The sequence below is a fragment of the Apus apus genome, chromosome 1, assembly GCF_020740795.1.
Source record: "Apus apus isolate bApuApu2 chromosome 1, bApuApu2.pri.cur, whole genome shotgun sequence".
Taxonomy (NCBI): domain Eukaryota; kingdom Metazoa; phylum Chordata; class Aves; order Apodiformes; family Apodidae; genus Apus; species Apus apus.
This window is the reverse complement of record NC_067282.1, coordinates 92,011,004-92,031,451: the sequence shown is the minus strand read 5'-3', so window position 1 is coordinate 92,031,451 and position 20,448 is coordinate 92,011,004. Positions and strand designations below refer to the sequence as shown.

Below are 20,448 nucleotides of genomic sequence, written 5' to 3'. Positions count from 1 at the left end.
TGGGATGTACTGGGCAGTTGCAAGTGAGTAATTTTTTAATACAGTGCGAATTGTAAGAGACTTATTACATGTTTCTTGATACTTATAAATTGCTTCATACAGGGAGATGTTAGAAAGTTTCAATCCAGCATCAGAAGTTCCATAGGAAGAGCTTCATAGAGAGAGAATACCTCTACTTGGTAGCCTCACTATAACCATTTTTTCAGCAGCGTTTCCCTCTGCCTTGCGCAACAGAGCTCACTTTTTCAGGATGCACATTTAATTTCCTGCAGCTGAATTTTGGATGTGTCTTTTTTTGTAACTTTTTTCTCTTTGTGGGTATGTAGAGAGTGATAGACATAACCGCAAAGTTATGTATAAAAACATGTTTAGGTACTCATGAGCAAGCTCCTTTCGACTCCTGGTAATTCAGCATGTCTGATCTGTGAAAACTGAGTGAAGATTAGAAAACCTGCCATGAGTATGGATGTTGCTTAGTATCAGCAGATTTCCTGAAATTCAAAGTGATAAAGAAAATAAGCAGTACAGTTGTAACTGTAGTATTGCCACTAACAGCTATAATTACATCATTTACAGGATGCCTGTGATTCACAGTGCAAGAGTTTTATGATATTAACTGTGTTACTGTCTTCCATACAGTGTAGTTTGGGGGAGTTTCTTGATGTTCTCCCAACTCTCTGTCAGTTGATTGTTTTTGCAGTCAATGATTTTGAGGAAACATTGCCCGTAAAGCTGCTTCTCTGTCTCTGGCCCTTCCACTGATAAATCATTACATATCCATCTTTACTACATTATATATAAACCGGAGGGATTTTTTTTACTCATGGCTGCAGAGGCTCTGTAAGCATAATGGCTCTTCTGCAGAATCATTATCACATATGCTGCAGTCTGTAGGAGGTGAGGGCATAGAGCATCTTAGTGAATTATTTGTGCTTTTCTTGATAGAAATTGCCAGAGTTTGTTCCTGTCTTAATGATGTTTGGTCAATACAGTTGTCTTAAACCAGCTGTCTGCCGCTATGAAATAAAAATCATTAATGGATTTCTCCATTAGATTGTTTTGTTTTAAAAATCAGGTAGTTAAGGGTGAATGCAATTATACGTGCATATTCACAGCAACTGCATTGACATGCCAGGAAGATTACCAAATTGTACTTGTTTTGATTGTTTATATCTGTGTTAAAATGAATAATCTGAGAAACAGTTATTTCATACTAAGTTCCAGTGAGACTCTTTTTTAAAAACATTCTTTTTTCACTTATTTTCTGCTTTCTCCAATTAGAGAGCCCTGTAGTCATCCATGAGGTAAAAGCAAACCACCGTTTTACTAATTTCAAAGGAGAGACCTGAAAGCTTTAGTTCCATGCAGTCTTAAAAGTATTTATTCCTCAAAGATATTTGAGTTGTCCTTACAGAACTGAGTATATAATCTCAATTTTATTCTTTGCAAGTCAGTATACAATCTTCATTCTTTCATTTCAAAATGAAATGATACGCACAAAATCATAGTCATATGGAAGCAGTAGTCAAACTTCTGGTAAGAACATGTAGCTGTCTACCCAGGTTCAAACACTGCATTCCTTTCCATCTGCCCTTTTTATTTTGAGTGAAGCTTTACCCAGATAAAGCTGATGACTACACAAGCCATGGTTCAGTAAATCTTACTTGTTCTTACCATTACTCAAATACAGTTCATGGACATGTGGAAGTAAGTGTTTCCCTGAATGTGAAGTCATTACATCTATTGCCTAAAACTGCTATTTTCAGTTTTCTTTATTTAGAGGTTACCCAGGTCAGGTAGTTTCAACTGTCCTTCACTTGGGGGTTCAGCTTTCAACTCTAAAAGTAATTGAAAAGCCACAGGCACAGCTAATACAGTTTTAAATACTTGCAAAACAAAACCACAAAATCTATCTAGGCTGTTATTTAACCAGTAGATGAAGCAATTACAAGCAGTGTAGTAGATAATGTACACCTAATTGTGTCCTTGGTGGAATTAATTGTGTCCTCTTTTTCTTATCCTTCTTAAAGCCTGAATTGTATATGTAAGCAAACTAAAAAGCTTATCTGTGTGAAAATAAAGTGTTGCCCAAAGTAGCTATTTGTTATTTTACTTGTTTTTCATGTGAGTAGTTTTTAACTTCATATCTTGTTTTCTCCTTGAAGGGCAAGGAATAGTAAGGTTTGCATACCCTGCTCTTTTTTATATTTGTGTGTGTACACATGTATGCATAAAAGCAGTTAACATTGCTAGTCAACAACAGTATAATTAAAAGGCCATCAGATATTTAATTTTGTTGGATTTTACTAGGTGCTTTTAAGCCTGTGCTTTTGATGGCTAAATTGTTTTGTCAGTTTTTCTAAGGAGTCGAGAGTTAATATATTTACCAGCTGAATTGTAGCCTTTTAAGTATGAAGTAATTAGGAATGCAACTCCCTGAAGATAGTGTGTAATTCAGAAGAAAAAGCATTAATAATTATCATTACTCGTGGATTTGTAGTGAGGCTGTTTCTGTCAGTTTTCTTCTTTTACATTGGCTTGTGGTTTTGGGTTATGTGTTTTAGACTTGGCAGTGAAAACATAATTTTGTGTCAGAATTAAAGTTCTTGTCACAGAGTTAACTTCTCTTCATGTGCATGTGTTCAAGGCAAGAGTAGAGTGGTATTAGGCAGCCCTTTGCTGTTTGCATCTTACCAGATTCATACATCTCTGACAAAAGTTTTGGAAATACACTTAGGTTTTTTGCTTCTTTAGTTACTGCCTTTGAAAAATAAATCTATTATTTTAGCACATAGATCTAAATACTAGTCACCAGGACAGGAAAGTGAATGAACTGGAAATAAGGAAAAGTATATTAAATAGAAAGTCCAAAATGTATAATATAACAAGACAGAAGGGCATATATAACTCCATGTATACTTTTGTCTTATACCAAGTATTGAATTGATTCCAATGCAGCATCATGTTTCTTTTATCATATAAACAATCATTTGCAGAAGACCATCAGATGACACTAATTGTACCTTTGAAAGTCTTTTTCCTCACTTCTGAGGGAGATAAGAGGAAGGAAAAAATTGCAAATCAATTGCAAAAATTGGTTTGTTAGTGGAACAGAAGATTGTTTGTTTCTGACCTTCTTCCTATGCTAACTCCAGAGAAAAGTTTTACCAAATGTAACATTAATAGCTTCTTAATATCAGGTCCCACTTTTTGTTCAGATCCCATGGCATTTTTGTGGGTTGGTGAGAAAAGCCAAGCTGTCCACCAGACCTGTTCATATGGCCCAAAGCAAAAAATTTCTGCCACATCTCAAGGCAAAAGTTTGTTTAACCTGCTGCAGGCTGGAAGCATGGCTCCTGTGCTATTGTTTGATGGGAGGAGGGAAGGGAATCCTCAAAGAAATGTGGCTTTAGGGAAGCCTGAGCCTGTGTTTTTCCAGCAGCTGAGATGACTGATAAACTTGTCACCCTCTATCACTCATTGATGTGAAGGCTCCTGACCTGTTCTGCCCCCTGAAATGCTGCTGTAACTCCTGCCTGTGGCATTTGTCTGTTTAACTGCAGCTAACAAAGACCTGCAGTCTAAACTGTCATAGCTTGCTTTCACTGAAAATGGGCAGAGCCCGAGAGCCAAAGTACCCAAGCCCATTTTCTTGCTTCTAGCAGTGGTGCATAGAGGATACTTACAGACTTCACCTTTGCCTTATATACTCCTGACACATCCACTGAGCTTTTGCCAGCCAGGATTCCATAGACTTCCAGGACTGGGAAATGTATTTTCACCATTGTGTTTAGTAACCCTGGATGAAGCTTTCTTCTTTGTTCATTTGCATTTTGAGAATCCTCAAGATTTGTGCTAATGAGTTCCACAGTCCAGTTTTGCATTGTGCCAAATTAGATACAAATACACTTTCTGTTGTTAGTTTTTAATCTGCTGCATCATAGCCTTGTTGGTGCCCTGCACTTCCTTAGGAGAAATAATGAATAACTGTTTCCTGTAGACTTCCTCCTTGTCATTTACAGTCATATAGACCTCTAGTGTTCCCCCTTGGTTGTCTCTTCCAGTCTGAAGACTGCATATTTGTCTAGTCCTTGTACAGAAATCTTGTACAGTCATTGTCTGTCTCTCCCTGCTTTGTATCTTTCCTAGTTCTTCTGCCTTTGTGTGAGGTGGGGTGACCAGAATGGATAGTGAAATATAAAATTAAGCGGCATTATTTACAGTGGTGTAATAATGTTTTCTGTTTTCTCTGTTCCTTCATGATTACTCCTAGCTTTCTCTTTGCCTTCTTGACTGCTACTGAGCCAGCTGTCCACAGAGGCTTGTCCACAGTGACTGCAAGGTCTCTGTCCTGGGTGGAACAGAGCTAATTTAGAGCCTATTGTTGTGTATGTATAGTTAGGGCTGTGTATCCCTATGAGCACAAATTTACATTATACCAACATCAAATACCATTTTCTTTTATTGCACACCCAGAATTTGTAATATCCTTCTGCAGTTTTTTGCAGCTTTACTTCAACTGTCGTCTTCTTTTAATTTTTGTCAGTAAATTTTGTCACGTCACTATCCACTCCCTTATCTGGATCACTTTACAAACAACACAGCACAGATCCTTGTGTGACCCTGCTGGTAATCTTCCTCCATTGTGAAAAATGGCTGTGTATTTACACTTCATTTCCTATCTTTTGATTAATTTTGGAAAGTTGTGTAGGACTTTCCATCTTAATTCTCACCATCTTAGCTTCTGCCAGAGCTTTTGATGAGGGACCTTCTCAAAGGCTTTTGAAATCCGGATTCACTACAAGCCAAGTCACTGTTTTCCATGTGCTTCCTAGCTCTTCAGCAACCTCTTAAGGTCTGGGAGGTAGGACATCCACCAATAAAGAATAAGTTGATTCTTCACAGATATATCTCATTATATGTAGGGATATGTCCTAATCAATATGTGTAGCTTCAGTGGATGTGCCAGCTGTAGCAGTAGAGTTGTGCAGTTCCCCATGTCCTTGCTTTCAGGGAGTTTGCATGTGGTGCTTTTGCCAGCGTGTCAACAGGGCAGCAAGTGTGGCTGTAGACAATGGTGAGCTGCTGGGAGCCAGCTGCCTCATTAGCTGCTGCAGCTGTGAGCAGCAAATCAAGTCCTGGGAAAGCCCTTTCCCTCCAGCTGTTTAATCTACGTGAAGCACTGTTGGATTTCCCCCCCTTCTCTTTTAATCCTAAAAAACAAAAAGGTGGAGGGTTTGAAGAGGGGAGCCTCTGCAAAGCCAGGTACAAAATCTCATTTTCTTCACTTCCCAATGATGCAGGTGTAAGGGCTATTTTGGGGTAATGCACAAGGAGAGTAAATGGTATTCTTATTTTAGTTTGGAAAACTAACCATAGCTGCTTCAAGGATAGAAAGTTAAACTTCTTTTCAGGGACTGTGTGTGTTTTATTTCCTTCATCTCTGTTTCCTGCTGCATTTCATTGGTAAAACATCATGGCTTGTTTTCAAACTGCAATTCCTTAAATGCATTGCAGTTCTTGCATTTATAAATGGTCATATACTTGTGTCAGTACTGTAATTTGGCATCACAAATCAGATACTTAATAAAGGAATTGAATGTCTTTAAGTGCTTTATTCCTTAAAAAAAAGACACTAAGGTAGAATTTATGGGGCATTCAGACTGTTCAAGAAAGAAAAAACATAAACACTTTACTGCATCAAGATGATTCATGTTTTGTCCTTTGCATGGTTGACTCTGAAAAGTAGCAGAACCTTAGAAAGGGATTGTCTTTATGGTCCGGAGAAGTTCTTGGGATTGTCTGTTCTTGCTGACTCATAATACAAAACTAAATCAGCATTTAATTTTAAAAAAATAAATTTAAAAAAATAGTTGTGCATTCAAAGGCCATAAAGGTGCAACAGTTCTTGCATTTAGTGCTAATTTAGACTCTAGAGCTGATTGGCATATAGATGTCTTTAAGAATTTAATGAGAGTCCTGAGAGATGATGGAGCACAAGAGCAGTCAGAAGTGTTGAAAATTTTAGAAGAGATTCTTCCTCTGCATCAGAGCTTATAATCAGCCCAAAATATGAAGAATCAGAATGGAGGCTTGGAGAGAGGAGTTGGATTTATGAACTGCTAAAAAATATATAGACAAAGAATATGAACCAGTTTGTTCGTGTTAGATGGGTGAGAAAATGGACTGCTCAGAAACACCATGCTTCTGCAGTGTTTGTACCTCCAGGAAATACAGATGTCAGTCATTTGGTACTGAGAAGGAAAATAACCAGCAACGTGAATACCCAAGTGCTCTTCATAAGCCAGAGCCAGCTTTTCAGGTCAAAACATTCGTAGATACACATACACGATGCACTGCTTAGCTGTTGTAAGTCTGGTTCATTCTCTTAAGGCTGTTTTCCAGGAGGAAATCTTGGCCTTCTTTCCAGTTAGGCAAGTGCAGCATCTATCTTTCACACCCGTAAGGGGAGACCAGGACTGCAAACTATGTACAATTAAAATGACTGCAAGCTTCGCGTACTTGCTTTACTGTATGTTTCCAATCAAGAGAGACAGTTATCATCTCTCAGGCAGAAGTCAGGACTTGAATCTGAGAAGTCTGGAATATGAAAATAAATAACAACTCTGTAAACTTCACAGATATTTTAATTACTCATGTTTGTGCAAAAGGTTCAGACTCACAAGAAGCAAGAAAATGTAATACCTGGGATTCCCCACCTCTCACCATGTGTATGTTTTTTTTCCTCACAGCAGCCTGAGCTTAGGAAGGAGAAAGATTTTGGCCCAAACACCTCATTTTCTTGACATTGCTAAAGAGGCTGTCACAGCAGATCTGTCTGTATTCTGTGAGCCAGTTCAGGAGTCTGCTGTTGGTCCCTTGCAGCTACGTTTCAGCCGTGTTTCACACTGACAGCCTCTGATGCTTGTACCAACATAGCTGCAATGAATTAAGGAACATTTAATAGAGGAGAAATTTTACCAGCTCATTCTGAAACATCAGATGTACCTCACTTTCTTCTCAGTTCCCTTTCATGTTGCATCACACCTCCTTTCTGTGAATGATACCATTGCCTTCTGCTCTTGTAATGGTGGAGGTAAGCAGAGTGTCACGTAGTCAACGATGTTAATGAAATGTCATTGGGGTGCAATGCAGGTTCCGGGTTGACCAATGTTAAAACAGAAGAGATATCTGAAGTGAAGATGGATGCAGAGTTCCGGCATGACTCAGGATATGAAGTTCATCATCAAAAGCTGGTGAGTGAACAAACAGTGCTTTCCACACATGGGTTTTGAGTTGCAGATTCAGTCTTGAACTAGCGAGTCAAATGTGGTTGTGTTTCCCCTGAGTGATGTGGATGCCGGAAGTGCCAACAAAAAGTTTTCAAGTGAACAGATTATGATTTTTCTAGTTCTCTCTTAAGTGAGAGTAATCCTGGGATAACTTCAGCGGAGTGGATGGAAAGCTGTCAAGTCTCAAGTGAGAGGAAGTTCTGACATTTCCTTTCCCTTGAACTGCCATGTGGCCAGGTGTGGTCATATGGGCAATACTTGTCCCACAGTCCATCTGTCATGATCACATAACTAAAGAGAAAGGATACAGAGGAAGGAAAGTACAAAGTTTAAAAATAATTTTTAAAAAAAGTTTGATGGAGACGTGCGGCGTGGTGCAACAAGAAATAGAGTGACACTGTTTCAGAAATAGATTCCTTTTCTGCCAAAACAGATGGTGGTGGTGCATGAAGGAGGCTGAAATCCGTGGAGCATAACCTTTCACAAGATTGCCTGCTTGGCATTAGAGGACGTTCTCCACTGGCCATAATTTTGATTTGTACTTGGCTTTATCTGTGTGTTTCGTTCCTTAAAGTATATTAAATTATTAACAGGTGAAGGGCAAGTAGGAGCAAAATATTGTTCCCCATTTGAACTCTACTTCTTATGAAGAAAAAAAGCAATGTAAGCAACAACAAGCATATTCTAAAACCTTTCAGTACCTTAACAAGTAATGAAGAATCCATATAGCAGTGTTCACTATAAACCTTTTCTGCTTCCTCTATTGTAAAAGTATATTACATGATGAGATTTCAGTTCCGTGATTTTCAATATCCTGGTATTAAACTTGAAAGCTTTTTTTTCTTAATATCTTCTTAAAGCTAAGTAGTGCTGAAAATTAAAATTAACATGGGACTCAAATTTACATTTGAACTAGGCAATCACTGTGTGAAAAGATGTTCTGCCATCTCTTTGATGCTGAGAACTGAAAATTCCCAGTTTGATGAGCTAATCCAAAATGCATTAGCGCTAATTTGGGAAATTCTGACGTGCTTAGCTCAGATGGGTTAAGCATCCTGATGGGGTAAACCTGTGCAGTTTACTGAAGGAACTTGCAAGAATGTGTTTTAGACACAGTAGTTACTGATCCTGTGTTACAGGCACTTCCCAGTAGAAGCCTTCCATGTTTAAGTGGTTTGATACCACCCTAAGTACTTTGGTGCTGGAAACTACCCTTACCCTGGTGGCTGATGGGCTGTGTGATGCTTAAAACAGGACCTTTCCAGCTTTTTCAAGGATTTTATGCCATACTACTTGCTGATAGGTACAACTATTCTTTAAAAATTAATAAGCTGTCCTCTAGGGTATCTTTTCAATAGACACTAAGCAAGGAGTCCAGAATTGCTAAGAAAGTACTAGACTGATGCCTTACAGGGCATTGCTGGCTTGCCACATGCCATATCCTAGCTGATGCCCTTCTTCGTTAACTTTAATTCAACAGCAGTAAGCAGAAAATACTTCTGTATGTTTTCCTTCTCCTGTGCTCTGGTAGGATTTACTGAAACAGTCTCCTTAGGATATTGCTTTGAATTTAGCTATACATTGTATTTTACATGCAAGCTTCTGAATTGAGCTGAAATTGCAGGTTTTTTCTCCTTTATGAATGTTCATGTTTTAACTGTGCACTGAATTGATTTTCATGGCTCAGAGTGCTTAAGGCCTTCCTTCCTCTATTGCACAGGTGTATTAGCTGGGGCATTTCACAGTGCTCCAAAATAGTAGGGTAACAGAATTTCAGTCCTGGACAGGTAAAATTGACAGAAAAGATTACTACTTCACATCAGCTTATGCCAACACTGTCCATTGTGTGTACTTGCCACTGAATTCTTAACATTAAGCACATTTCTTGCTTGTGACTAGGAACAATATAAATATTTATACTTCATGCTTTAATACCTCTCTGAGGAAGATTGTGTCTCTTAAAGACTGCAAATGTAATACAGCTCATTATAATTCTCAGCTGGTTTCCTGCTTCTCTCTGTATTTTTGTTAAGTACTTGTCAAAGTATTTAGTCTTTCAGAGTGAGGGAGTCTTACAATTCTGTGAATGTAATTACTCTCTAATACTTTTTGCCTGTTTTGATTAAAAATAATAATAATAAAGCACAGACAAAAGGTTTGTAAAGTACGTGTAGATGTAAAATAATCCAGTGTATTCCTGGAATACCAAGCAGGACAGTGAAAACAATCCCTCACTTTTAGCAACAGGAGCAGATACGAAAAGCCAGTCTTACTAGATGCGTAGTAAAGCATCTCGCTGTCCACTGATTTGCTGTTCCAGTACACATAATTCAAGGGATCTTCTCTGTTTTTCACACAACTGTCATCTCATCTAGGTCTCACATGAGTATGGTTATCATCCAGGTAGAGCTCATTCTCCCTTTACCCTGCAAAATCTCAATGCATCCCTTGGCGGCCACTTAAATCAGCGTGTTCCTATTTTTTGGACTCTTGCTGCTTTGATGTGAGAATTTTCTCCCAACAGGTTGTGTGCAAGTTTCACTGTTTTCTTACAGATCTGTTGCTTTATCAAAGAAATGTATAAGGCATAGTCCAAATAAGCTGCACAGATGTAATTTATGAACACTTTTGTGAACAGCATTCTAAAAATAAATCTGTATGCTCCCTGGTTACTCCTCTACAAGCTTATCAGTCATTTTGCAATTAGCTTGACTCACCCAAGAAAAAAAAAAATAAATAACCCAGCAGTTACTATCTTAAGACCCATATGAAGCAGAGACATGGAGATGAGTCTTCTCCTTAGCCATAACACTGCCATACCATAGGCAATACAGATTTCCCAAATTGTTCTTCTTCTACCATGGGAGCTTTGTGGTTACAGCGATTCAGTTTTTAATAATTAGGGTGACATGCAATGCTGCTCAATCCCTCCCCCCAATATTTTATATTGCTGTGGCAGTTGGACAGGTTAGCCAAATACTCAGTTTTTATTAGCCACCTTTCTTTATTTCTCTTTTGTAGGTGTTCTTTGCTGAAGATGTGGGTTCAAATAAAGGTGCCATCATTGGACTAATGGTGGGAGGTGTTGTCATAGCAACAGTGATTGTCATTACTTTGGTGATGCTGAAGAAGAAGCAGTACACATCTATTCATCATGGAGTTGTGGAGGTAAGAAAAGAGTACAGAGCACAACACAGACAACATACTGCTTTATAATTACATTTACAAATTAAGAAACCATGGTTTTGGCTAGACTAGTGTTCAGAGTTGGAGAGTTTGTATCTGACAGAGTGGAATCAAAATGCTTTATTTTGTAAATGCAGACACAATATAAATCATATAAAGTTGGGTGTAAAACCACAAGAGTTATCTTCTGGAACTATCCCAGGCCAATCACCTCATAATGTGGAAGTCATTTTATAGGTAATTTAAAAGTAGCCAACGAGCAGATACTGCACAAGAGGAAAAGTCTGGTTTTACTGTTGTTGGGAATGCACATACACAGATTTCATTATTTAGCTTGCAAATAAATATTTGAGGCAAATCTTCTGTGGATTGTGCTGTGCACTACAAGGATTTTCCCTACACAGATACTTTATTGCTTATTTTTCTCTAAACAAGGTTTTCTTGTGCCACCGACTGCTTTTGATTTACAGTTAATCTGAAACTCATAGGTTTGAGAAACAAATAATATATAGGACTTTTGCATGGAATTTTCAAGATGAAAACACAATCTACAAAGTAAATTTTTAGTCATTTTACAGTAACTTAAAATACCTCATCTGTTGCTTGGATATAAGAAAGGATCTGTTAACTGTTTAAGCTGTTTAACATATTTGTTGGAGACACGGACAGTGAGATTGAGTGTATCCTCAGCAAATCTGCTGATGATACCAAGCTTTGTGTGGTGTGGTTGACACCCAAGAGGGAAGGGATGCCACCAGAGGGACCTTGACAGGCTGGAGAGGTGGGCCAGTGCCAACCTCATGAAGGTCAACAAGGCCAAGTGCAAGGTCCTGCACCTGGGTCGGCGCAACCCCAGGCACAAATACAGGCTGGGAGAGGAATGGCTGGAGAGCAGTCCTGAGGAGAAGGACTTGCGGGTGGCAGTAGATGAGAAGCTCGACACGAGCCACCAGTGTGCACTGGAGCCCAGAGAGCCAAACACATCCTGGGCTGCATCAAAAGAAGTGTTATCAGCAGGGCCAGGGAGGTGATTCTGCCCCTCTGCTCTGGTCAGACCCCACCTGGAATACTGCATACAATTCTGGTGCCCTCAGCGCAAGAAAGATACACACCTGTTGGAAAGGGTCCAGAGAAGGGCCACCAAGATGATGAAAGGGCAGAGCACTTCTGCTATGAAGACAGGCTGAGAGAGTTGGGGGTGTTCAGCCTGGAGAAGAGAGGGCTCCAGAGAGACCTTATAGTGGCCTTCCTGTACTTGAAGGGGCTACAGGAAAGCTGGGGAGGGGCTTTTCATCAGAGAAGATAGTGATAGGACAACGGGTAATGGTTTTAACCTGAGAGAGGGGAGATTTGGGTTAGATATTAGGAAGAAATTCCTCACTATAAGGGTGGTGAGGAACTGGAATGGATTGCCCAGGGAGGTTGTTGATGCCCCATCCCTGGAGGTTTTTAAAGTCAGATTGGAGGAGGTTTTGTGCAACCTGATCTATTGGTAGGGTTCCCTGCTCATGGCAGGGGGGTTGGAACCTGATGATCTTTAAGGTCCCTTCCAACCTTAATGATTCTATGACTCTATGATCTCTGTAAGTAGAAAAACTTAATTATGAGAACTGGCAGGAGGTTCATATAAATTCTTTTTCCCCTTTGCATATTAATATCTAGTTTGATGCGTGAGTGTCTGATTTGCAGATAGTACTCATAATAGCCAACACTTGAAACATTTATTTGTTATTACCTTTCAAAACCGGTATTTAATTTTTTTTATTGAAACCAAGTCTTGTTCAAGTCCACAGTTACGTAGGTTTCACCTTGAGTTATATGAGCCTTGCTTTTGCGGGAGACATGCATGCTTCCTGGTGCATATATTCCACCATTTAGGGCAATGAGCAGTCTTAAAAATATATGAGTAAGTCTTTTTCTTGAGCGTGTGTTTGTGTGTCTCTATGTCCATACTGTGGTTGCCCACATGGTTTGAAACCTTCCAAAGAGACATGCCTAGAAGAGCACCAACCGTTTGGGGTGAAGTTTCAGCACGCAGCAAGCTATGCAGAATTCGGACCAAGGGGCAGCAAATAGCAAGAAAGAATTTCAGCTGTAACTTTCCATATGAAAGCTTCCAAGCCCATTTTACAGAAAATTGAAACAGGTTTTGGTTATAAAAAATCTCGTTGATAACTGCTGCCAACATTTGTGCAACCTGAGACCCTCCTTTGGCTGAATTATTGACAATAGAATAGGTCAGGAGGCCAAAGCCCCAAAATCAGACATTGAATGTGGACATACCATTCTTGCAGGATAAACCTTAAAATTTCAGATGGGCTTCACCTGCTGCAATGACATGGCAAAGCCGTAAACCTGGATTCATATGAGCTTCCCTCAGTAACAGTGAGCTTGGAAGTGTTGAGCTAGAAATAACATGTACAAACCAAACAAGTAATTCATGTTGACATGACAGCATCACTTAGGGAATAAAAATGTTACAGATAAAACCATAAAGCTACAGCATGTGGATCTACCAAGAATATTAGTATATTTATAATGTCACACTGTAGATGGTGTCGCCTTCTAGATTTGCTGCATTGTGTCTGGCACTGGCAGGCACAATTCCTTATTCTGCCAGACTTGCTCTGTGGTTTTGGCAGACAGCATAGCTTCACTGAGCTTCTTTCCTGCAAGAAAGACATAACATCTATTTTTATCCTAGGTTGGTGAAAATTTTTTAACACTTACTTTTGGGGGAAAAAAACCCCACCTAAATATCCATATACAATTGATATTTAATATTAAAATGTCTTCAAAATTAAGCTGTTCCAGTCTAAAGAGGATTAATTTATTTAGCAACAGTACACATTTAATGTGCTTCACGCAAGAAGCACAGAAGAACAAAATCATGTCATTTAAAAATAACTGCATCTCAGCTCTAGGTTGGCTGAGTATATTGTAACAAAACTTACAGCCTGTTTGTTGCATGTCTGAAGTTACTGTGAAAATTTATGATAACGGATGCACAATTACAACATAGATCCTGTTCCACTTGTTTTCTTCCAAAAAGTGAGCTCTGACTGTAGTACTTATTCTCATTTCACTATTTCTTTAAAAAAAAGAAAAGAAGAAAGTTATTAAAAATCCTGTTAGCCTTCTTTTGAAGATCTGAGGAGGAATTACTTGTCCTATTTAGAAAAAGGGTCATCATAATTTTATTCCAAGTCTGAGAATATATATGTTCCAAAGTGGTTCAGCCTCTCCAGGAGAAGGACTGTCACAGTTGAGTAAATGACTGAATAATTGGAAATTACACACTGTATGTTCTCATAGGAGCTCCAGCAAACATTTTGAAGGTGTTTTTTGCTGGTGCACCCACCTCAGCTGTGTACAGGAGGTTGCTTCCTCCATTAAAGCAGGTGGCAAAAGAGAGGTTCTCAGCTCTCCTGTGCTCTGGACTGTCTCAACTTCTCTTTCTGGATCTCCTCTTTGAAGCCGTTTTCTTTCTGTTACAGTCATGGCACCTCCAGTAGAAGCATGTGGGGAGAGGTGACAGCATAAGGGATCACAGCAGTAGCAGAGAAGCCATTAAAATTGCTGTAGTACTCTCCAAAGTCCATCTCTCAAAGTCTAATCTGCCAGTGAATACTAGGAGGCATCTATTTACCATCATTCTAAACAACAGTGTTATGTTCAGCACATCTCTGAGGGCTGCCAAGACCTACTGCCTGGGCTTTTGATCTGCCTCGTGTGTAGGGTCAGTGTGTGAATTTTTCTGTGTTATAAGCCTCTTCCTGACTCCATTTAAGGATTTTCTGTGTAAAAGATCCACATACTGGAGCAGAAGAGGATAGATGGACAAATGGTTTCAAAAGAGATTGTCTATTGACTAAGCTGTTTTCTCAAGCAACATCATGTTGTAGAAGAGAGAAGTATCTAGGCTGCTTCTCAGCAGTGCCAGAGTATCCGCACCTCTTACCTGTTGTGTTCAACTTCTAACACCTTCATAACGGGTGCAAAAAGCTTCTTAAAATGATAAAGGGCTTGAGGGATTTACTGACAAGGAGATAATCAGGTTCAAGGCATGTCATTTCGCCGAGCCATATCCAAGATAGAGGCTGTAAGGAGCTAGAGGAAGAGTTTGGCAGAGTCAAAATGGGTAAAAGCGAGTAGGAGACGAGCCATTCAGGATGAGCAATAATACACATAATACATGTAGGTTGGTGGTGAGATGGATTACCCTGCAGTAGGCAGCTACAGGCAGGAGGAAAGTACCAGCACTAGTCATTTTAAAGGCTAACGGGGGAATTTAAAAAATAAAATTGACTAAGACTGCAAATAGGAGCCTCAATAAATCCCTTTCATCTATAAATGCCATATTTCAGACATTATTGGACTTTCCCTATAATATAGTTTGATCAATAGGAGACTTTTTAATATGGAATATTGTGCAAGGGTGTTAAAGAGTCAGTCTGATTTTACTGTCCTTTCTTGTTTTTTTGCTTAATCTCTTTCTTCTCCCTGATATTCTTACAAGTTTCTCTGGTTTCTCATAAATCTTTAGTCTCTTCTGCCTTGTACTTTCGATTATTTATGTTGTCTTAGCCCAGTGCTTTCCTGCCAGCAGGTTATGCTGTGTGCTTATCCCATCTTCTAGTCCTGAATAAGAAGTGCTGAGTGGAGGCTTAAGCTAAAACAGGTGATAAAGTTCAATAGTGTTGTTTGGAGCCTAAATATGAGCAAATACAGCATAGGTTCTAGCGTATAACTCCTTTGCATCCCAGCCTAATGGGGAGAGCCTACTAGCAAGGAAGATGCTCTCAGGAATGTATTGATACACAGAGAGCCCCGATCCTTCTACCCCAGAGCTTCATTTTGTGCTTCAGTTTCATCCTAGATTAGAATCTGTTGGTGGATTTATTTGTGAATTGTGAGGCTCTCACTTCTTGATTTGGAGAAGCACTAGATTCTCCAGTAACTTGGTGTTACTCTGCACAAGAACCAAGGCTGACTTGGTGCTGCAGCAGCCCCTCCAAGAATGAAGGGAAAGGTGGCTTTTTCTCTGCACTTGCTTTGTATTCTTTTCTGTTAAGTGCTGAAAAGGCTACAGGTACATTTGCTGTTTTCCCTGCTTCATTCTTCTCTTCCCTTCACAGCTGTGTTAGTGACAACGTTAGCAGCAGCAGCAGACAGGCAGCAACATTGTCACAATGAAAATAGTTACGTTTCCATGGTCCTCGGCAGGGGTTAGTCCCTTTTACATGTTTTACAAAACCTATATGGAATGTTTGGTTTAGGCCCTACAGTTGTTACACTAATTACATACATCAAAAACAAGTGCTCTGCCAAACAGCAATAGCATCAAGGAGTTGCCAGAAGTTGATTTTTTGCATATGGATATAGGTGGTGTATCTTTACGGAGGGAGAAGTTGGAAACCCCTGGAGAAAGGACAGGTAAAGCAGCAGGAAGCAACCCAGCCCCTGGAGAACATTGCAGAGATGAGGGCTTGGAGCTGTGGCAGCTCTCTCACTGCCTCTCATCCAGCCCTGCCACTGCCCTCTCTGCTGGGCATGGGTGAGCCTGGAGCAACAGGCATGGACAAGTCTTTAAAATGGGAATGCACAGTTTGTATGCTGGCTGCTGTGCACGTTGTACAGAAATGTCTTTGGGATTTGGGTGAAGGGGTTGAAAATGAGACAGGCTCTGAAATTCCCAGGGGTTCTTCTCTCCTTGATGGGTCAAAATGAGACAGCCAAGCTGAGCACTCAGTGCTTGCATGGATTGGCTGGGGAAAGCTCGTATCCTTCAGAAGAAGTAGTTTCTTTTGTCACTTTGGAAAGGGGTGGGGGCAGGGAAAGAAAAGCACATCACAGGACGTGGAAAAATAGGTGGATTTTGGGTTTGTTGCATAAGAGAATTACTCATTCAAATGCAACAGTGTTAAAAAAAAAAATAGCCTTTGAATGGTAGTGTTTTAACAGCAAAAAAGGCCGAGTTGTATTGCAGAATCAGAAATGGCTGCACCGTATCAGCTCAGCCCGGTCCTCCTTTCTGCCTGGCATCCTGGTCCCTGCCAGCAGGAGTTATGGGCTTGCTGAAAGGCTCAGGACTCGCAGCTACAGGGAGTTTCACAGTAGCTTGAGAGCAAAAGCAGTATATGACCCTTGAAGTTGGGTATTTCGTCAAAAGATGTGCAATTACTGTGTAAGAAGAAGAAATTTGAGGGAAGATAGTGTGTTGACTGAAAATGCAATTTGAGAGTTGGCACATGGACGAGGAGATTTAGAAGGGGCACAGATATGAAAATGGTTCAGATTTGGGGTTAGCAGTTCATCTGAGGAATTCCAATGCACATGCCAGACACAGAACCATTTATTATCTTAAGTAACAAAAGAACATCAAGAGAGAAGATGGCACTGAGAAGAGCCATTTTCTGGTGATACTGTGCTAAAACCTGCTGCAGTAGAAAACCAACAATAAATAAGTAAGCTGAGCAGCCTGTGTTTGTCCCAAGCATGGAAGAATGTGCCTTTAATCTTTCCCCAGGGTATCATGTAACAACTTACCGAAGGTCTGTCCTAACTAAGCTGTTATTTCCAGTATTGTAGAGTAGATTTAAAATGAGTATCAGACATAAGTACTTCTTTGCTTTTTTATTAAAAGGTTAGAGTAAGTTAATCTGCTGTATAGGGCTTCGTGAACGAATACAATTTTCATTATCCAAAAAGTTACTTAGAAGTAAATGCTTAGAAGTAAATTGATGTTTTTCGTAAAGGTCACTACTTACAGGAATCCACAGGAAAATGTTCATGCCTAGTACTTCAGTGTAGAGTCTTAGGCACCTTCCTAATTTTAAATTTTTGACAATGTAAAACTCAGTTTTTACCTTCTCTTTAAAGAGCTGCCAAAGACTAGGGATACCATATAGCAAATTAAATAACTGTCAAGCAGGCTTTCTTAGCTCTTGTTTTCAGAACTGGTTTGCAAGATAGCCAGGATACAGTAGGTTTTGAATACACAACAGCTATTGAGCTGATACAGCAGAGGTAAAATACCTAATTAACATTTAGAGACTGTTCTTGCCCACTGTAATTTGATGGAGTTTTAGATTAGTGTAATGTTCAGTGAAGGAAGAAAATAATTTGTGGAGCCACAGGTATTCGGTGCAGAAGTCTTGACTGAGCTGTCTTTATGCCTGTATTCCAAGTAGTCAAGAAAGGTCGGGTTTTGTTAAGTAGAAATACTTAAACCAGTGCAAACACATCAAGTTTTTTGTCACTAAACTGAATCAGACTCAGTTTTGGGGCCAGAGAACTTGTTTCCATGAGTGCAATGGGATTGTTTGCTCACCTTGTCCCTGGCTACTCTGGCATTCCCTTGCTACCCTCATTTTATTTTTTCCTATTTATTTTTCTTGGTCTTGAGACCACAACAATTGCAGCAGATCTGAGAGCACAATAAAGGCAGAAGGCAGCCTCAAGACAGTTGCTTCAGCTTTTTAGTGAACTTTTATTTTGAGATGCAGTTAATTCCAAGTATAGATACAGATATATGTCCTAGGGGGAAAAAATACTAATAATGGGGGACTAGCAGGGAAATGCAAACTATGTCCTCTTTTTTGTTTGTGGAGTTGCATGTTTCCTGAGCCAGAAAAAACCCAGAACTGGTGCTGCTGAGTTTCATCAGCTTGTTTTGAAGTCCTGCAGCAAAAAAATGAGTTGCAGAATTGTTTCTGTTGCCTTACCTTCTCAAGCATGTTACTTAGACCAGAACGTGAACCATGACTTTCCCAAGCTGGAAGGGCCATCTCTTGCAAGTTGCTCTTTAAAGCTGTCTGCTGGCTTCTGATTTATTGTTTGGTGCAGTGCTGTCTGCTGGTTTTGTTTGCGAGGCCATTCGCAGTCCTGTGTAACTTGGAGAGAAGAATTTTCAGGCAGTTGTCTCTTTGGAGAAAGTGAGAGCCCTTAGGTCCTAGGTTTAATATTCTGTTTAGTGGAGAAGTATTCTTATGATTTCCTGGCCACCTTTACTTTAGACGTACAAGATTTGAACTGAGCTTGGAACCTAACTTACTTTCTCCTTTTTGTTAAAAAAGTAAAAACAGGGGCAGGGGAGAAACCGTCAAAAAGACTGGTCTGTGTTTCTACAGATGCTCTCTGCTTGAATGCACAGAAGAGGGTGCAAAGTATGTTGGATGACCACAAAGTGGGGAAATGTGGGGTACGCTGTGAATTAAGCAGGAGTCTGATCAGGGTTGTTTCTTCTCGTGACAGGTGGATGCTGCAGTGACACCAGAGGAGCGCCACCTTTCCAAGATGCAGCAAAATGGCTACGAAAATCCCACCTACAAGTTCTTTGAACAGATGCAGAACTAGGACACCACAGCAGCCTCATGAGTTGGACAGCAGAATGATTGCTTCACTGCCCGTCGGTGTTCAGTTATAGAATAATGTGGAAAGAAAGAAAAACACTCTGTTTTATTATTTACTCATTCTCGCCTTTTGACAGCTGTGCTGTAACACAAGTAGATGCCTGAACTTGAATTAATAAAATCAGTAATGTATTTTCTCTCTCTTTCTCTTTACATTTCAGTCTTTACACTACATTATTAATGAATGTTTTTTGTGTACTGTAAAGAAGTTAGCTGTATTTAACTAGTGCATGGGTAGATTCTCTTTCCCGATTATTTATCATGTAGCTCCTTAGCCAGTTGTATATTATTCTTGTGATTTGTGACAAAAATTAAGTCCTAATTGAAATATGCTTTAAGAATTGATGGGGGATGCTTTCTGTGTCTGGGGGGTTTAGCTGCTTCTCTTCGCTGAGCATTTTTTTCTGATCACTATGCATTTTAAAGTAAAATGACATTTTTTAAAAATTATTCCAGATGAGTTATTGAAATTCTTTTCCTTTGCAGCTGCATTTTATTGTACAGATTGTTGCTCCTGCTGTATTAGTGGCATAGAAATCATGGGAATACACATTTGTTTCTTTGTGCCTGTTTTATGTGCACACTTTAGGCATTGAAAGGTAAACTTTATTTTCTTTTCCATGTATCTTTTGGATCTTAAATATTAAAAAGAATCTCTGTTAATTGTGAGCACTTCTGGCAGGGGAAAAGTGCCTGCTGGCCGAAAATTAACAGGGATCCTCTGCAGGATGATTGTACAGAGCCATTGCTTAGGAATTGATAGCTTTCTACACTGTGTTACATAAATAAATCAAGAAAAAAACATTTGGACAAGAGTTTTCTTTGGAGGCAGAAAACAGTGATTTCTGAAGGCCACTTAAAGAGAAAACATGGGTGTTCACACTGAGAGAGGGCTGAAAAGGGATTTTCCTACAAGGATCGCAGCGCTCGCGGTCGGACTAGAGTAGAAGGAAAGCAGCAGCAAGATGGGGTGGGGAGTGAGGGGCACTGACTTTGGCACACCTGCCCCTCTAAGACATCGTCTCTCTTTTTTTCTTTTCCTCTCTTTCAGTTTGTATAATAGTGTTTTAATGTAAATAAATACATTCCTGGAGGAGCCCTGTTGTGGTGATGTGTTTCTGCGCCGCCCAGCTGCCCTCGCTGGTGCAGGGGAGAGCAGCACAGATGACTGACCTCCCACCTCCCCGTCCATCCACAGGAGGAACTTGGCAGCAAGACCTTCTCTCGTCACTGCTGTCAGCTCCCTGGTGACATTGTGCCCTGGAGTTTGCATCATTGCTGAGCACAAGGAAGAGCCTCACAGGCTGCAAGGCAATCCAGCCCAATATTGCAGTATGACAGTGGGTGCCCAGGAAGGGTAAAACAGCACCATCAGTGATATTTTCCCAAAAGCTGCAGGATGAGGGTGAAGCCCTTGGTGAGATGTGGTACATAAACCCCAGCCTGGCCCCAGACCAGGGCCAGGTTTATGTGGTACATAAACCCCAGACCTTGTGCCCATTGCTGGCTGGAAGCCACCCTAAGAGCTTCCTACAGCCCCAGGCCTGCCAGGGGCA

The 20,448-nt window shown here is 40.1% G+C and overlaps 1 protein-coding gene across 2 annotated transcripts in view; it reads left to right on the top strand.

The window, feature by feature from the left end:
* Positions 1–19,988, top strand: part of APP (amyloid beta precursor protein) — a 211,738-nt gene extending 191,750 nt beyond the window's left edge. For both annotated transcript variants that reach the window (XM_051625412.1, XM_051625418.1), the window contains 3 exons: positions 7,156–7,256; positions 10,314–10,460; positions 18,735–19,988. In XM_051625412.1, the coding sequence (XP_051481372.1) occupies positions 7,156–7,256; positions 10,314–10,460; positions 18,735–18,836 (350 nt within the window). In that variant the 3' untranslated portion in view covers positions 18,837–19,988. The remainder of the gene's footprint in view (positions 1–7,155; positions 7,257–10,313; positions 10,461–18,734) is intronic.
* Positions 19,989–20,448: the final 460 nt, after the last annotated feature.